At 38.1% G+C, this 15,072-nt stretch overlaps 3 protein-coding genes across 3 annotated transcripts in view; 1 reads left to right on the top strand and 2 right to left on the bottom strand.

The window, feature by feature from the left end:
• Positions 1-3,996, bottom strand: part of LOC134748192 (protein kinase C) — a 45,253-nt gene extending 41,257 nt beyond the window's left edge. The window contains exons 1-4 of the mRNA XM_063682905.1: positions 3,732-3,996; positions 3,427-3,559; positions 3,231-3,345; positions 2,683-2,743 (exon numbers count right to left, since the gene is read on the bottom strand). Coding sequence (XP_063538975.1) covers positions 2,683-2,743; positions 3,231-3,345; positions 3,427-3,559; positions 3,732-3,828 — 406 coding nt within the window. The 5' untranslated portion in view covers positions 3,829-3,996. The remainder of the gene's footprint in view (positions 1-2,682; positions 2,744-3,230; positions 3,346-3,426; positions 3,560-3,731) is intronic.
• Positions 3,997-4,403: 407 nt separating this feature from the next.
• Positions 4,404-8,185, top strand: LOC134748191 (ADP-ribosylation factor-like protein 2). Its single transcript, XM_063682904.1, has 4 exons — positions 4,404-4,565; positions 4,638-4,793; positions 5,491-5,689; positions 7,305-8,185. Exons 1-4 carry the CDS (start codon positions 4,501-4,503, stop codon positions 7,437-7,439), a joined length of 555 nt encoding a protein of 184 aa, XP_063538974.1. The 5' UTR covers positions 4,404-4,500; the 3' UTR covers positions 7,440-8,185.
• Positions 8,186-8,215: 30 nt separating this feature from the next.
• LOC134748190 (pinin) lies at positions 8,216-12,940 on the bottom strand. Its single transcript, XM_063682903.1, has 6 exons — positions 12,706-12,940; positions 12,500-12,631; positions 11,776-11,992; positions 11,217-11,511; positions 9,872-10,216; positions 8,216-9,375 (listed from the first exon to the last, which is right to left on the bottom strand). The coding sequence occupies exons 1-6, from the start codon at positions 12,834-12,836 to the stop codon at positions 9,221-9,223; spliced, it is 1,275 nt and encodes a 424-aa protein (XP_063538973.1). The 5' UTR covers positions 12,837-12,940; the 3' UTR covers positions 8,216-9,220.
• Positions 12,941-15,072: the final 2,132 nt, after the last annotated feature.

The raw sequence follows: 15,072 nt of genomic DNA, 5'->3' as shown, positions 1-15,072 counted from the left end.
AAAAGGTGTATGTATGCTCCAAAAATAAACGATTTGTTTTTGGAGGTATAACACATTTCCCTTGAGTTCCAAACAACTACAAGTAATAGAAGGGGAAAATATATCTTATCATAAATTGGTTATGCACGGGAGTTCTGTGCGTCAGTACAATTTTCCACTTGCTGACCCCAACGCGTTGAAATCAGATATTACCTACTGATTGTAGGATTTGTAGGTAACGCCAGTGTGGTCGAAGAATGCTTTGATAAGATAATAAGGACAATAAGGACATCTTGTGTGTTTTATCACGCTAATAGTGTCGGATCGGAAACCGCGGCAAGTAGCATGCCGCATGCGATGGCAATCTTAGCAGGAAACCGGTGTTCTAACAGCATCACTAACTGACCATTTGGTGTTATATCTTTGAAATAAGGGAGATCACACACAGCGACTTTTTGTACCGATTCAGTCGCGGCATTGCAACTCGCGACAGAAGCGATACAAGCACGGGATTGTGGCGATGCATGGCTGTATTGATTGGGCAATGCTACTAACGCGTGAATGTTTGTTCGGGTGATCAGGTGTGCAACTGTGCAGCCGCGGCTGTGCAGGCTCAGACAGGCAGACTAAATAAATTCTACATCACGACTGTATCGCGGCTGTATCAATGCTGTATCACAACTGTTTTTTTTTTTATTACAAAAAGGCAAGCATTTGACCGCAATCTCAACTGTAGCGATGCGGAATTGTATTTACGTGTGCGAGGGTATATAACCGGCGAAAACATGGCGAATGTATAGCGGCCTTTTTGCGACTGCATCACTGCAAAAAATCGCTGTGTACGACCTTAATAAGGTTTACAAATTAATTAAACTATGATACTAATAGTAATATGCTAATATGATCCTCGGTAGACCTTATTTCTTTGAAATAAAGTTTACAATTGGTCAATGTGTGGTCTATTAAAGGTCTATTAAGTGGTGAACGGTGTTGGTCACACATACTGTAAATAGTGTTAAAACTACTATATTTAAGTTTCCCTTGTAGTGATTGTTTGTTTACCTAAATAAATTGAAAAAAAAAATAAAAAAAATGTGACAACAATAATACTTAGTGTGCGGCCATGGAACCCGGTAGACCGCATTGATATTAAAATTATAACAGGAAAATAGACAACTTAAGTTTTTTTTCATATAAGCTAAATTATTACAATGATTAGTCTGAAAAATCTACTATGAATAATGGCAATTGTATATCAAACTTCTTTAAAACAGAACTGCTAAATTAAATATGTAATCTAATAAATTTTGATTACCAATCTTTTCTAATTATGTTCTAGCAAAGTTAAATCAATTTGTTTGGTGCATGTAAACTTGCACTTTATCTCATACAGAATAAAGCTCAAGTAAATTTCTACCAAACAACGAGAAAATGCAAATTTCAAAGTGTTGTAAATTTTGAGGCCAGATGACTCATAAAAAAGCGAAGCATCAAGAAATGTGATAACAATGAAATAAACCCTATAGGAACAATGAGACACGATCTAAACTAGCACTACTGATATAAAGGACTTACTCTTGCCCGCGAAATAGGACGATTTTGCTTTGGTCTTTGCTGCCATCGCACATCCTGTCGTTATTGTGTTGAGTCAACATAGAAAGTTCCCAAGGTTTATTACTAATACTAACTACACTCTTAGACGAGTTATCAATGTTGCAATTCATTGAAAATAAGGGTTGCCAAAACTTTGTACTGTAGGGAATCCAAACTTCACCATTGGTGCCCATCTTCGAGCGAGTAAAATAATAAAATAGAAACGTAGAAAGGCATAGCTGCGTAAAAGTAAATATAAATTCTAAAACTACGTCACCCGTTTCCAACTTTGCCTAATTGCCAACATTGATAACCGAGTTCGACAATGGTACTACCAGCAACAATCTTTACTGACCTTCGATGGACCTTATATCTATATCTAGATTATGAATAAGGTTTACAAATTGTCAGTTAACAGTGTGGATGATACTACAGTTATTTATTATAGAGAAATGGAATTTGTGTGTCTGAGTCAGATATGAGTCATGTTCCTTGTAATGGAGATGCACACATGTGCCACACAACTAATCTTTACTTTCACTTTTTTGCTTTAAGATGATCTGATATTCAAACACTAGCTGACTAATTAAACATATACTTATATATTTTGTTATTAAAACTAGCTGACTAAATCAGTTATTTATTTTGAACAGCTCTTATATGCTGATTTAAACTTACACGATTTTCACTCATAATTTTAAAACTAACACCGGACCGGCATGGACCGGCAGGCAGGTGGTGGTGAGTCTGCCTGTGACCACGAACGTAACGTCACGTTCGAAACGTCAGGCCATATATAAGCGTAAGTTTGTACGTGATTAAGTCCCGTGTTAATTTTAAAATTATGAGCTCTTATGTGGTCCTTAATTTATTTGACTTACATTCTGTAGTCAAAAAAAAATTAATTGAATAAAATCTGACTGTTTGCAATATATAAATAAACATGCATTGAAAATTTTATACAGTAATGATAATATTGTTAAAAATTTATAAGTCAAAGTGGTTTAATTTTATTCAACAATAATGAACATCAATGAGAATATGTATTTTTAGTTTGCCAATTAAGTGATTAAGTAGGAATGTAGTGTTTATAATAAACTAATCACTCACCTTGAGAATTCCATTTCAGATCTATTTTAAGATGCAGTTTTCCTTGAGGTTCTAGATCCACCTACAAGGGAAAATTATCATTAATTTATCTGGTAACTTAGTTTCGTAACTAGTTATTTTTCATACATAAAAAATCCTAATTAACAAGCTTAAAATCTCGTGAATTCCAAGGGGCGTCATTTCCTGTCCAAAATATTGAGGTAATTAAACTGTATTAATAATAAATAGAACTTCATCTTGTTTATAAGTAATAAACACCTCATTATGAAGCAACTCATATTTAGGTTCAGATGACAATAACACTCTTCTCCAGCAATACATGCTTATCACACTCCGATTAGACAAATGTAAGGCCATCAAACAATACCACGGCTGATAACACCTATCACCACAACAAACACACTGGTCTATGATAACATCTTACAACAATACTGAATGTTTGTATTCTTTATCAGAGATTACGGGATATAGATAAGCCATTGTCTCCTAGATCCCTATCAATCACTTGTCAGTAGCTTCAATGTTGTAACACTGTTTTGTTTACTCACCCAAAAGTCTGTGGCGTCTTTATCACGATGAGTTAAATCTTCAAATGGAATTGTGCAGTTTGCAACAAAATCGTCCGGAGGTATGGCGGCATCGTGAAATACAGTGATCCCCAAGCTGCAGGCAAATATTTGTGTGAATATCCAAGTCAAGGGGTGATAAATAAAACATCAAAAACGAGGTCGGAGGGTGCGGTACCTGGCGACGTTCTGCACTTCGTGGATGAAGGTCTCGTTCCACACGGGGTCGAAGGTCTTGGGCTTGGTGGTGGAGCGGTCCAGGTGGTGCTCGTCCGCGTCGATCGACACGTACGGGTCTATCGGCTGGTCGTCTACAACCCCACACCATATTTACATACATTATAGACACCCATTTTGGTAAACATGCTACGCCTATTACGACCGAAAATTTACGACTGCGCGATAGTTTTCAAGGGCAAAATTAATTAGAAACGAGTCATAAGGTTCATGAAGAAAAGAATTAATACTACGGTCGGGACTCACCTGGTTTCCCGAAGGTCATGTTGTGCCGTTTCTGAAAGTCAGTCGGCCTGAGGCCCGTGGCCTCACACACCTTGACGCGCACAGTTCCGCTGAACATGGCGCTGACACAACCGGATCGCCGGCACCGCGCCGCGCCACCGCACGATCACTTCCACACTATAAGCCCACTCAAAATCATTGAAGGTGCTTCATAATTGAAACAGAATTAAATAAAAGTCTTGACAGCGACGAGATCCGCCATGGATGGATGTTTTACTCTATGGTTGCTAATGGATTCCTATTCGATTTTAAAAAGTTTCGGGATAGAGTTTTTGGTGATGGGGACTTTTGAGGATAAATTTTATTATTCAATTAATAAATAATCTAATGCTGATCAGGGATTTACAATGACCCCTTAAAATAAGTGTTAACGATGTTGATTACAAATGAAATTGCTCATTCATTTTTACAATATTTTACCATTGTACGATTTCAACTTTATTTTGTGGTATAAAAGTTACACAAAAATATTTCAATTATACCTTTTTTTTTCAAAATCATTTTTCAAAATCGTTTTTCGTGATTTTTTTATTTATACTTATTTTCGTCTACTGACATTTGGCTGTTTGGCTATCAGTACGCAAGTTCTAGTCTGTGTTGTATTTAAAAACAAATTTTGACGTTTAATTTAACAGTAACAAACAGCTGACAAACAAACGTGTTGTGAATCACGAAATGAAACGATAAAATTCAATTATAATCGCAGTTTATTCAGAAAACTTGTAGTAAAATGGGTTTCCTTACAATATTGAAGAAGCTTCGACAGAAGGAGAAAGAAATGCGAATACTCATGTTGTATCCTTTTAAGAATTTATTACTTTCTAAGTTTCTAGTTTCTTTCCGTATATTTCCTTAGCTTTCGTTCAGAGGACTGGACAACGCGGGTAAGACGACGATCCTGAAGCGGTTCAACGGGGAGCCGATCGACACGATCTCGCCGACGCTGGGGTTCAACATCAAAACGCTGGAGCACCGCGGGTACAAGCTCAACATCTGGGATGTCGGCGGGCAGAAGTCGCTCAGGTACCCCACTTGTAGCCATATTAAACCTTTCGAACGGTGTAATTACATAAAAACCATTGATACAACCACGAATAGTACTATTTTTATTTAATTTTATTGACCACTGGTAGCCAGTGTAACAGGGTGGATTTTATTGTGGCAGGGTCATGGTATCCTTCTATACATCGTTTTTCAAAACTAGATAAAGTGATGTTTGCAATCATATAATGAGGTTGTTGCGTTATGCTACAGATCCTATAGTTTTTATAAATTGACTTTTTTATGGTTATAGTTATATATATATAGGAGGCACTATATCGGGAGTCGTGGAAAACAAGGGGAGAGGCCTTTGCCCAGCAGTGGGACACCATAATGGGCTAGTAAAAAAAAAAAAAATAGTTATACAATAAGTGCAAGTACTTAGTTTGTAATCATGCTGCCCTGATCAGTTTGCACAGACTGCACAGTGCGGAACATCATAAAAACTATAAACAGCCTAGATTTAGATGTAGTGTAGGGACGCCCGGCCGGAAGCAGGCGGGCTGTCGATCACATGTTGCGTTCATTCAGCCCATTTCCCTGTAGTTGGAGCTGCAGGTTACTGTTCCCATTCCCACACTATTTTCCTCAAATAAACAGCCTAGCCTAGTTGGTTGTAAGATTGTCCTCAAAATACTTATTTATGTATATTTACATACTATCTTTAATTTCATTTTAGATCGTACTGGAAGAACTACTTTGAGAGCACAGATGGCGTGGCCTGGGTAGTTGACAGCGCTGACACGAGGCGCCTGGACGGCTGCGCGAAGGAGCTACGTACGCTGCTACAGGAGGAACGTCTTGCTGGAGCAACTTTACTGGTGCTGGCAAATAAAGCAGACCTGCCGGGAGCTCTCACTTTGCAGGAGATCAGAGAGGTACCCTTATAAGTATAATCTAATACAGCCATTCTCAAAGTGTGCTCTGCGGACCCCTAGGGCTCCGCACAGCCTTTGTTGAAGCTCCGCGAGAATACTTATAATAATTAGAAAAAAAACAGCTCCTCTATAGGTATATCTGGTCTACAGTGATGAACGATTTTTTTTAATTTGGGGCTCCATCAAATATTTTGCTTTCCAAAAGTTTGAGAATAAATAATAAATAAATAAATCAATTTATGATATTTGTTTATAGGTTAGTGTGCCCAATAAATACTTTTACAGTGAAATCCCGATAATCTGGCACTTCAATGGTCCTGTATAGCGTTTCGGTAAATTTTTGTCTCATCCAATTAACAGCTTACTTGAAAAACAAATCAGTTGAAATAAAACTATGAAAACGGATTATATCGCGTATATTGAATTTATAATACATCCCGACGTTTCGAACTCTTTACAGCGTTCGTGGTCAACGGGTGACTGAGGAAAAATTACAAAATGCAAAAATACCCACATACTAAAATAATGAACAATCATAGACTACAAACTTTAAGGCTGGTTGTACATGCAAAATCGGTTCATAAGGCTAGTTATACACTATAATTATTTTTCAAGTAAAGATATATATATATACGCGATAAAAATAAACTATGCCGGCTCCAACCCTACACCACGGACCCGAGAAGATTTAATTCCCTCCTAAATTGTAGGAGGGTATCCCAATATGGGACCGGCAACAAACTCGGCGGGACACATCTTTTCAAAACATCAGAATGTCCAGCATCATCCAACACTACGGTCTCACAGTCTATGTCTCGCTTGCTCCTTTATCAGGTGGACTACAGGATCCCAAGCTGGTGGTAGAGAAAAGCCATCTTCCCTATTAAAGTTTGGATATTTCTTAATCTCAATGGCCTCGGAAACGTCGGGATGTATTATAAATTCAATATACGCGATATAATCCGTTTTCATAGTTTTATTTCATGAGTAACTATCGCGGTAACCGAAGACAATATTATAAACAAATCAGTTGTTAAGTTTACCAGTAGTAATAAGTTTTTTTAACAATAATTTCATTTTAGATACAAGCTTTTTGCTGACTGTACTTATCTTTCAACAGTAAATACAATTCTAAGAAACCCAAACCAAACACATTTATGTTGAGTTCCTATGGCCACCTCCTGTCTGTATCAGACACCCATCAGATCAGCTCCATGTCACAATAATATTGCATTTTCATAGAATTTACAATTTCATACAATTGAAAATTGAGAAAAGAAGAGGAAGAGGAAGACCCAGAATATCATACATGACACGGATAAAAGAATGGTGCTGTAGCCATTCATACCAGGAAGTGAAAACGAAAGCCCAGAATAGGCTGGAATGGAAAATGCTGCAGCGACAGAGGGCCCCTCTTAATATTGATAGATAGATACAATTTACATGTATGCATTTTTTCAGCTTCATCAAAAATCGGGAAGTGGTACTAACATACATATAGTTACATACATTGCAAGTTAAATAAAAGCTTGTATAAAGTATTTAAAAATCCGCAATCTGGTGATGTTTTCAAACCCTTTTTCCATGTTTTCATAACAATGGAATATTGTTACAGGCCCTAGACCTGGACAGTATCAAGTCCCACCACTGGCGGATCGTGCGCTGCTCCGCCGTCACCGGCGAGAACCTTCTCGAAGGCATAGATTGGATGCTGGATGACATTGCCTCGAGGATATTCTCACTAGACTAGATTATATATCATACTCTAGATTTTACTAATCGAATAATTCCAATTGATGTTTATCGAGGTTTCAGAATGAAAATTCGAAAGTTTATCTAAGCCAATAAGAACCCTATTTGATTGAAATAAGGTCTAAATTATGTAAAAATTTCTGCAATAAAATAGAAGTCGAAAATTTGATATATCGGATTAGCCATTATTGGCTACTGATATATTTTGTACTGTAAAATGTAAAGGTAGGAAAAGTTACCGCTTCACGCAAAAAAAAACATTACGCATAACTTTAAAAAGCTACAAAACCCTGTTAAAAGTAGCTTTCGATAGCTCTTACCACTCTCAGAGAGCTCATTAGTTGTCCTATTAAGGATTTGCCACACTGGATTACAGTAATAACATATACTAATCTATGACACTGGATGCGTTCTGCGGGCAGCAGTCAAGTCAAACCCGCATTATGTATGAACAACATTAACAACAACCTTTGAAGTTGAAGTTTGACCTGACCGCTGCCCGCAGAATGCATCCAGTGTGGCAAATCCTTTATTCTTATACCTTGATAAGAAGGGTAAGAAGGCACGCGAATTGGTAAAGGGTTCAGTCTTCAGCATTACGGACTAGTTCCTGATTATGCACATAATATATTGCTATAGGTTTCACGTGTATGTATTGGTAAAAGGAATGCAGCATAACAATGAACTCCTAGACTATTATATTTTAATATGCTCCTCGGACATTGTCCAATGTTAGGTACTTATTTAAAACAATAATTTAATAAAACTTTTACATAAAGTCAGCAGTTTATTCACTTCATAACACATCCCAATTCTAATCACAGTGATGCTGAATGTAAACATTTCAATTTATAATACACTAGTAAGTTTCACACTTATACCAGTAGAGGGCAGAACAAGTCAAAGAAAATATAATGCCGTGAAAAATGTATCAGAGGGTCTATCGCGAAAACAGAACATCGAAGTTTCGTTATCTACCTCTCTATCGCTCGAATATGCAAGTGAAGTGAATAGGCAAATAATGAAATTTCTACATTCTCTGTAGACCCTCAGGCTAGACGCGCGAGAATGTTGTTTGTACCACATTGATATTAGAAGAGAAGCATTGATATTATAACCAGCCTGATGGTAAGCAGCTACCGTAGCCTGCGTACGCTTGCAACTCCTAAAATGCTCGTTTTCGGCCTATTAACCAACTTTCAAAACCTGTGCCTTTCTGAAGAGCTTCAAATTTTAGTCCTTTTTGAAAAAAGCTTTTCACACTGCCAGCGGCAAGTTGAGAAAACACTTGTCCGCAAGGAAAAACTTCAAGCGGTTGAAACAAAAACACGGTTTGTTTTGTTTTAGGGATGGAATGGAATGACTGATCTAATATAAACTGATAATTTAACAGCATAATATTTCCTTTGCTTTTAGGCTTTGGTATCCGGTTGACACCATACAATCCATACAATGTTTATAGAAGTTTTTCTGTTTTCCAGATATACTAGAATCGGTCTAAACTAACTTTGCACCAATTTGAACAGAACATGAGGTAGTGTCATTATAAACGGCATATTTTCATAGAATTTTTACATTAAAAATGACATTGGCACACTTTGTCATTGCAAATGCCGACACAAACATCAGCTCTCGAAACTAACCATTGGTGGACCTTATGTCTTATGCAATAGGATTAACGAATGTTCAGTTAACATTAACAGTACGGCGTCAATGAAAGGCCAAGGCCTTAGAATTCTAACCCTCTGCATATACTGTAAACATGCTATCATCTAGTATTCAGGACTCTTCCGTGGGCTCCGGCGGGCCCTCCACACTTGGCCGTAAAAATAGGTCACTGGTGTCCACGGACATATGGGAATCGTCTCGTTTCTCTTCAGCTTCCATTGTTGCGTTCTGCTCTGTGGTCTTGTCCAGTTTAGTTTCGTCTGTCACTGAAACAGAAAAAATATATAATCATAATAATCATAATCATTTATTTATTTCTTGAATGCGGTACAATAAAGATGTATTAATAAAACAAATAGTTAGAAATATGTGATTCTTTTATGGTCTTTGATTAGGTTATTGTTTTTTACAACCTTTATCTGCTTGCATTTTTGAGAAATGCACTATGCAAGACGTGTTACTAAACGGCCCTATTTCTTTCGTACTTGTACAATCATCTCACTAGGCGTACAAGTCCTTATTTCTTGGCCTCAGTACAGTCGGTGCCCTAACATAAGTATCCATTTTTCTATTCAGCTAGTATGGCAACGTGGGTAGGTGGGGCACTGTACCTCGCCTACCACTATGTATACGCCAAAATCATCTGCCTTTTACTGTGATAGTACCCTATATGCCCTATAGGCTATATCGGATTGATTATTTTGAATTATGACTAAGGTACAGCTAAACTGGAGAGTATCGTTTACAGACAACTGAACTGACCTGGCTCGTCTTTCACCTCCGCATCTCCGTTGCCCTGCCTCTCTTCATTCTGCTCCTCAATATGCTCATGGTGGTCCTCCCCGTCCCCGTCCCCGTCGCTGTCCTCCTTATCCTTGTGCTCGGCGTCGGGGGCGAACTTGTCCCGGCGCTGCTCGCCGCCCGCGCCCCCGCCCCTCGCCTCCTGCCCCCCTCCCCCCGCCTCCTGCCCCCCTCCCCCCGCCTCCTGCCCCCCTCCCCCCGGGGCGGGCTCGTTCTCCTTGGCCTGGGGCCCGCGCGCGCGCAGGCAGCGCTGCTCTATCCGTTGCAGCTCCTCTTGCAGTTCCAAGCGTTTCTTTACCATGCACTCTGAGGATTTCAAAATTAGGAATTATTCTACACCCGTCTTATCCTGTTATATGACAGATCTTCGAAAATGTACGAAGCGTTCGTGATAGCATTTCGTTTGAGTACTTAATAGTACGGTTCCTAGATGATTCTAGCGAAAAACTTGGGTCATGATACCCATCCGAACATGTAGAAAGGAACACTGATTTAAACTTTCACGATTTTTACTCATTATTATTCACAACGTCTCGAGGACGGCGTTGTCCCCGTGGTCTCGGAGACAACGACGTCGTCGACGGTGACGTCGGAGGTGAATTTAAAACTTATTTTACGCGATTAAGTCCCGTCGTTGTGAATAATAATATGTAGAAAGGAAATATTAAAATAATTATAAAAATCTGAGTTTAATAATGTCAAAAAGGAACTTCTTTATCAGTTTTAATTTAGAATCTGTAAAATACAACCATCTTTATTCCTGTAATAAAGTCAATGAAAAGAAGGGTTCATTTAATAAAGTAGGAAATATTATCAATATCATATCGTATTTTACTACTCACTGCGATACAAAGGACCATATTTAGCTGCAAATTAACGTGCAATTACTAAAAGACGATGTATCAAAAAATGCAACATAACATAAACAGAAGCAGTACATAAATAACTATAAAATTAAAGCCAACAAAATCCACTTTATGCCAAAAATGCCTTACATCATATTGGAAAATACCTGATACTCCCTGCTAGCATAGTTGCATTCTCGCGCGCGACTCCACGTATTTTGCGCGACTTCAAGTACGGATTCACGCGCGAGAACATAACACATGCTAGACGGTCTGAATTGTTTTCTATGAAATATAGCTAAAAATCACTTTCACGTAAAATAACGCATAATCGTCCCATCTGTTGGAGAGCTACGATGCCACAGACTGACAGACAGACATACAGACATTGGTATCAAACATATAAGTGACTTGTATGATATAACACCCCTCTTTTTGCATTGGGGGTTAAAAAAACTTACTTTCATGATACTTTCTACTGGAGTTCAGCTTCTCTGTGGCCTTGTCGGTCATCTTCTTTGGTATCCAGTACACGTGCGGCTTGGCACGAGTCAGTATAAAGTTACCCAGGCTCTTCTGTGACGCCTCCCATTTCTCAAACTCTTGCACTCGCGCCATCTTGGCTTCGAGAGCTTTGATTGTGGCTTTTTTGTGTTCTCTCTCGGCAAAGAGGGTCTTTCTTTCCTTCTGTTCCTTTTCTTTCTGTACCCGAGCTTGCTCTTCTATCTTTCTTTCCACTTGTGCCTTTTTATCTTCCTGTAATAAGTGATTTACTTTTATTAATATTGTAGTGCGTGCACATAAGAAGCAGCAGAAAGAGTTTAAAGTTAAAGATTCAAACCACAAATTGGTTGAGCCAGTTAAAGTTTCCAACCAACAGAGGCATGACACGACTAAGCTAATAAAGAACCCAATTTTATAATAGTCTAGATTAAAAAGGTTTTTCAGCAGCTATGTTGAATGCTGCTCATATCAGACAAAATCATGCTAGGAGTTACAACCTGTAATGACAACCCATACCTGAGTTTGCAGCACAATCTCCTCCTGTTTAAACTTCTGCAGCGTCCCGAGCAGCGAGCCAAAGATCCGTCGGTTGCGCGTGCGCGCCTGCTCGTCGCCGCCCTGCGCGCGCAGCACGGCCGCGCGCGTCGGCAGCTCGCGGGACACTTGGGAGATGACACGTGGACGCTTGCCGCCGGACTCTTCATCGTCACTGCCTGCTGTGCGCGCTGATAATCTGTGAACAAGTTAAAATATTACTTACCTTGCTGCAAAATACCTTTGAAGATACTACCAATTCCTAGTGATACCAGGAACCTGGATTTGATATGACTATGTAATTAGTGGTAATATTTTAATGTCCAAGTTTGGTGCGACATTTTACATTACTGCAGTATGTTTTTCTAGATCTTAGTACAAGTACTTTTCTATATTTAACCGATTAAGCTAAGTAAACTTGTATTATTTTGAGTACCTCACGAATAAATATGCCTTTCTATACCAATAATGTTCAAAAACTTCAATTTTGACCATTATTGCTTTTGGTCAACTCTACTAACAGATTTTAGAAGTTGATTAGTGATTAAATGAAATAGATGGAAAATGAATTCTAGTGTTTAGGATATAGTCCATGTATCAAATCAGAAATCAGAATAAGCATGAAAATAAACAACTGACCATTTTAATTACTTGCGTGACGTATCGAATGTGTGTGTGTGCGAAGATTAATTAGTTTGATATTTACCTGCTAAAAACTGTTTTGGTCTCTTGTTTTCTCTTTCCAAAAGAATCGTCATTTTGTCTAGCGTCAGGGAATGAATTTCGGCCTCCTAAACGTGGTCCACCTTTTAAGTAGTCATTAGATGAGTTATTAAACCTAAAACAAAACAAATTACTTAGCAAACATAATCATAAACTGGAAATTTCCTGTCGTCAAGGCTCAGCACTAACCTATCGTTAGAAAATCGACCCGTCGTTTGCACTATCTTTTTGATGTTTGCATCTATTTTGTACAAGCTGCTCCGTTCCGATTCTAACTGAGCACGAAGTGCCGTAAACGATAATGCTACTTCTGTCCCCATTTTGAGCTCAATCAATATAAATTGAAAGTAAATAACAAATTCACTTCGCAAGATACATTTCCGTACCGCTGCCGCTGATGGCAGGCTGTCTATAATGCGTTTTGTTATTTTTGTGTATCTGTGGAAGTTCCTATGCGCGTTTTGTTTTGTTATCTTGTAAAGTTTCATCTTTATAAATCAGGCAAATCTTTTGTATTTCTTATAAATTTTATAAAAATAAATAAATAAAAATAGTTGTTACTAGTTAATTTTCATTTCAAACAATTTCAAAGATGAACAAGTGAATGCTACTGCACACTAGATGGAGCTTTCCGCAAAATATGTGTTCTTTTTCTACTTAATGGTAGATGTCGCTACACGTTCAAAATTAAAAGGCCAACATAAATTATATTTAAAAAATAACGGGTAAAAATTGCTGTTTAGCCATGATCAAAGATAGATATAACTCCGTAATAGATGGATACAGTCTAAGAAAAAAACGTGCCTCGAAAATCACGAAAATTTGATTCTCGATCAGATGGCGCCACTTGATTTGGCCTACTCTCGTATAGAGGGCTTTGACGGTTTCGTTTGTTATTTATAATTTTAACGCATATCAGTGAAAGAACATGGGTCAAAATCATATAAAAATAATTAATGCAAATAAAAAAATCATTTTTCCATATTTAAATACATTTTAACGTATTTTTATAAATCTTCATTTTTAGTTTTAAAGTATGTCGATAAATGGCAGTGAATTTACAGTGGTTACAAAATTTACTATGACAGTACCGCTCTAGATATATTTGTGAAACTCGGTCGGTTGCTTAAGCCGCATCGCCTTAGAAGCGAACACACAGGTGCCGCAAGACTAATTATTAAATTTAATTAAACCAATATTGTCTAAGTTTTTGCGTGTTGTTAGACGGCGGGCTTTGGCGGGCGGGTTCCGGTGGGCGGTTTAATTTCACGCGCCGCGGCCTGGAGCGGCGCCCACGCCTGTCGGCACGCACTGTGTCATGACAGTGCGGCGCCCGCTACCAGAGTACAAAGCAAAAGTTGGGTCATACACATGCATAAACACAAAAGTTATCTCTTCTCGAAAATTCTTCTGCTCCACCTGTAGCTTAATCTCTAGTTGAGACTTTATTACACTTAACTTCAGGTTGTACCAAAGTTGTGAGCATTTCTTGAGAAAAAACACATTTTCACGCCTATTGCCTTCTATTTATCCTTTATTACGCAATACAAGAAAGTACAAACGTCGGGCTTATTAGGGCCTAAAAGCATTATCTATCAGTCAACTATTTGGTCAAACAGAAACTTACAATTTTCATTTCGCCTTTATCGCTACTTTTGTATTTCTATAGGTACTATATATCAATGAGGATATAATAAGATAGAGCGGTACTGTCATAGTAAATTTTGTAACCGCTGTAAATTCACTGCCATCTATACGTTGAAACTAAAAATGAAGATTTATAAAAATACGTTAAAATGTATTTAAATATGGATAAATGATTTTTTTATTTGTATTAATTATTTTTATATGATTTTGACCCATGTTCTTTCACTGATGTGCGTTAAAATTATAAATAACAAACGAAACCGTCAGCGCCCTCTATACGAGAGTAGGCCAAAACTAGTGGCGCCCTCTGATCGAGAATCAAATTTTCTTGATTTTCGAGGCACGTTTTTTTCTTAGACTGTATCCATCTATTACGGAGTTATATCTATCTTTGTATATATACATGATAATAGGATGAAAAGTAAATAGGTAAGTATCCGACTTAAATCAGGAAAACTAGATACCATTAAAAACTGTAATAGATGTCATATATTAAAGAAAAAGTGACGAAGCCCTCCAGTGGTGAAGGCCGGATTCGAACCGGCGTCTTTAGCTATCGCGGCTAACGCCATGAACCCCTAGGCCACTCCGCCACCATACCATGATACCATTATTTTTTATTCAATGTTAAATATAAAAATATTAATACGCTTTATTTACATACAAGATATATACAGTGGTACTACGTAAACGAAATTAATAACTAGCTTAAATCTAAAATAGGCCCTTGAGGCATTGTACCAAGGATGCTGGCGGCATTTCCTCGCTGTATCGCAATGCTGATACATTGTGCGAGGAAGCCAAAAGCTCTTCGGTCACTAGTTACGTCAACCAGACGCTTCGCGATTTCTGCAAACAACTTGTGCGCGCTGGGACCCCATGGACCTAGTTTCAGTTTTTTATTTATTT

This window comes from Cydia strobilella, chromosome 16 (assembly GCF_947568885.1).
Source record: "Cydia strobilella chromosome 16, ilCydStro3.1, whole genome shotgun sequence".
NCBI classification, from domain to species: domain Eukaryota; kingdom Metazoa; phylum Arthropoda; class Insecta; order Lepidoptera; family Tortricidae; genus Cydia; species Cydia strobilella.
Note: the sequence above shows the minus strand (reverse complement) of the source record. Positions and strands in the feature narration are given on the sequence as shown.

Bases quoted from the DNA above. Each gene is read 5' to 3' on its own strand.
- LOC134748191 (XM_063682904.1), top strand. From the start codon at position 4,501: ATGGGTTTCCTTACAATATTGAAGAAGCTTCGACAGAAGGAGAAAGAA. The intron at 4,794-5,490 runs GTACCCCACTTG...ATTTCATTTTAG, and splicing joins GGCGGGCAGAAGTCGCTCAG to ATCGTACTGGAAGAACTACT. The intron at 5,690-7,304 runs GTACCCTTATAA...ATATTGTTACAG, and splicing joins CTTTGCAGGAGATCAGAGAG to GCCCTAGACCTGGACAGTAT.
- LOC134748190 (XM_063682903.1), bottom strand. From the start codon at position 12,836: ATGGGGACAGAAGTAGCATTATCGTTTACGGCACTTCGTGCTCAGTTA. The intron at 11,512-11,775 runs GTATGGGTTGTC...CACTTATTACAG, and splicing joins AGATTGTGCTGCAAACTCAG to GAAGATAAAAAGGCACAAGT. The intron at 9,376-9,871 runs GTCAGTTCAGTT...TTTCTGTTTCAG, and splicing joins GGAGGTGAAAGACGAGCCAG to TGACAGACGAAACTAAACTG.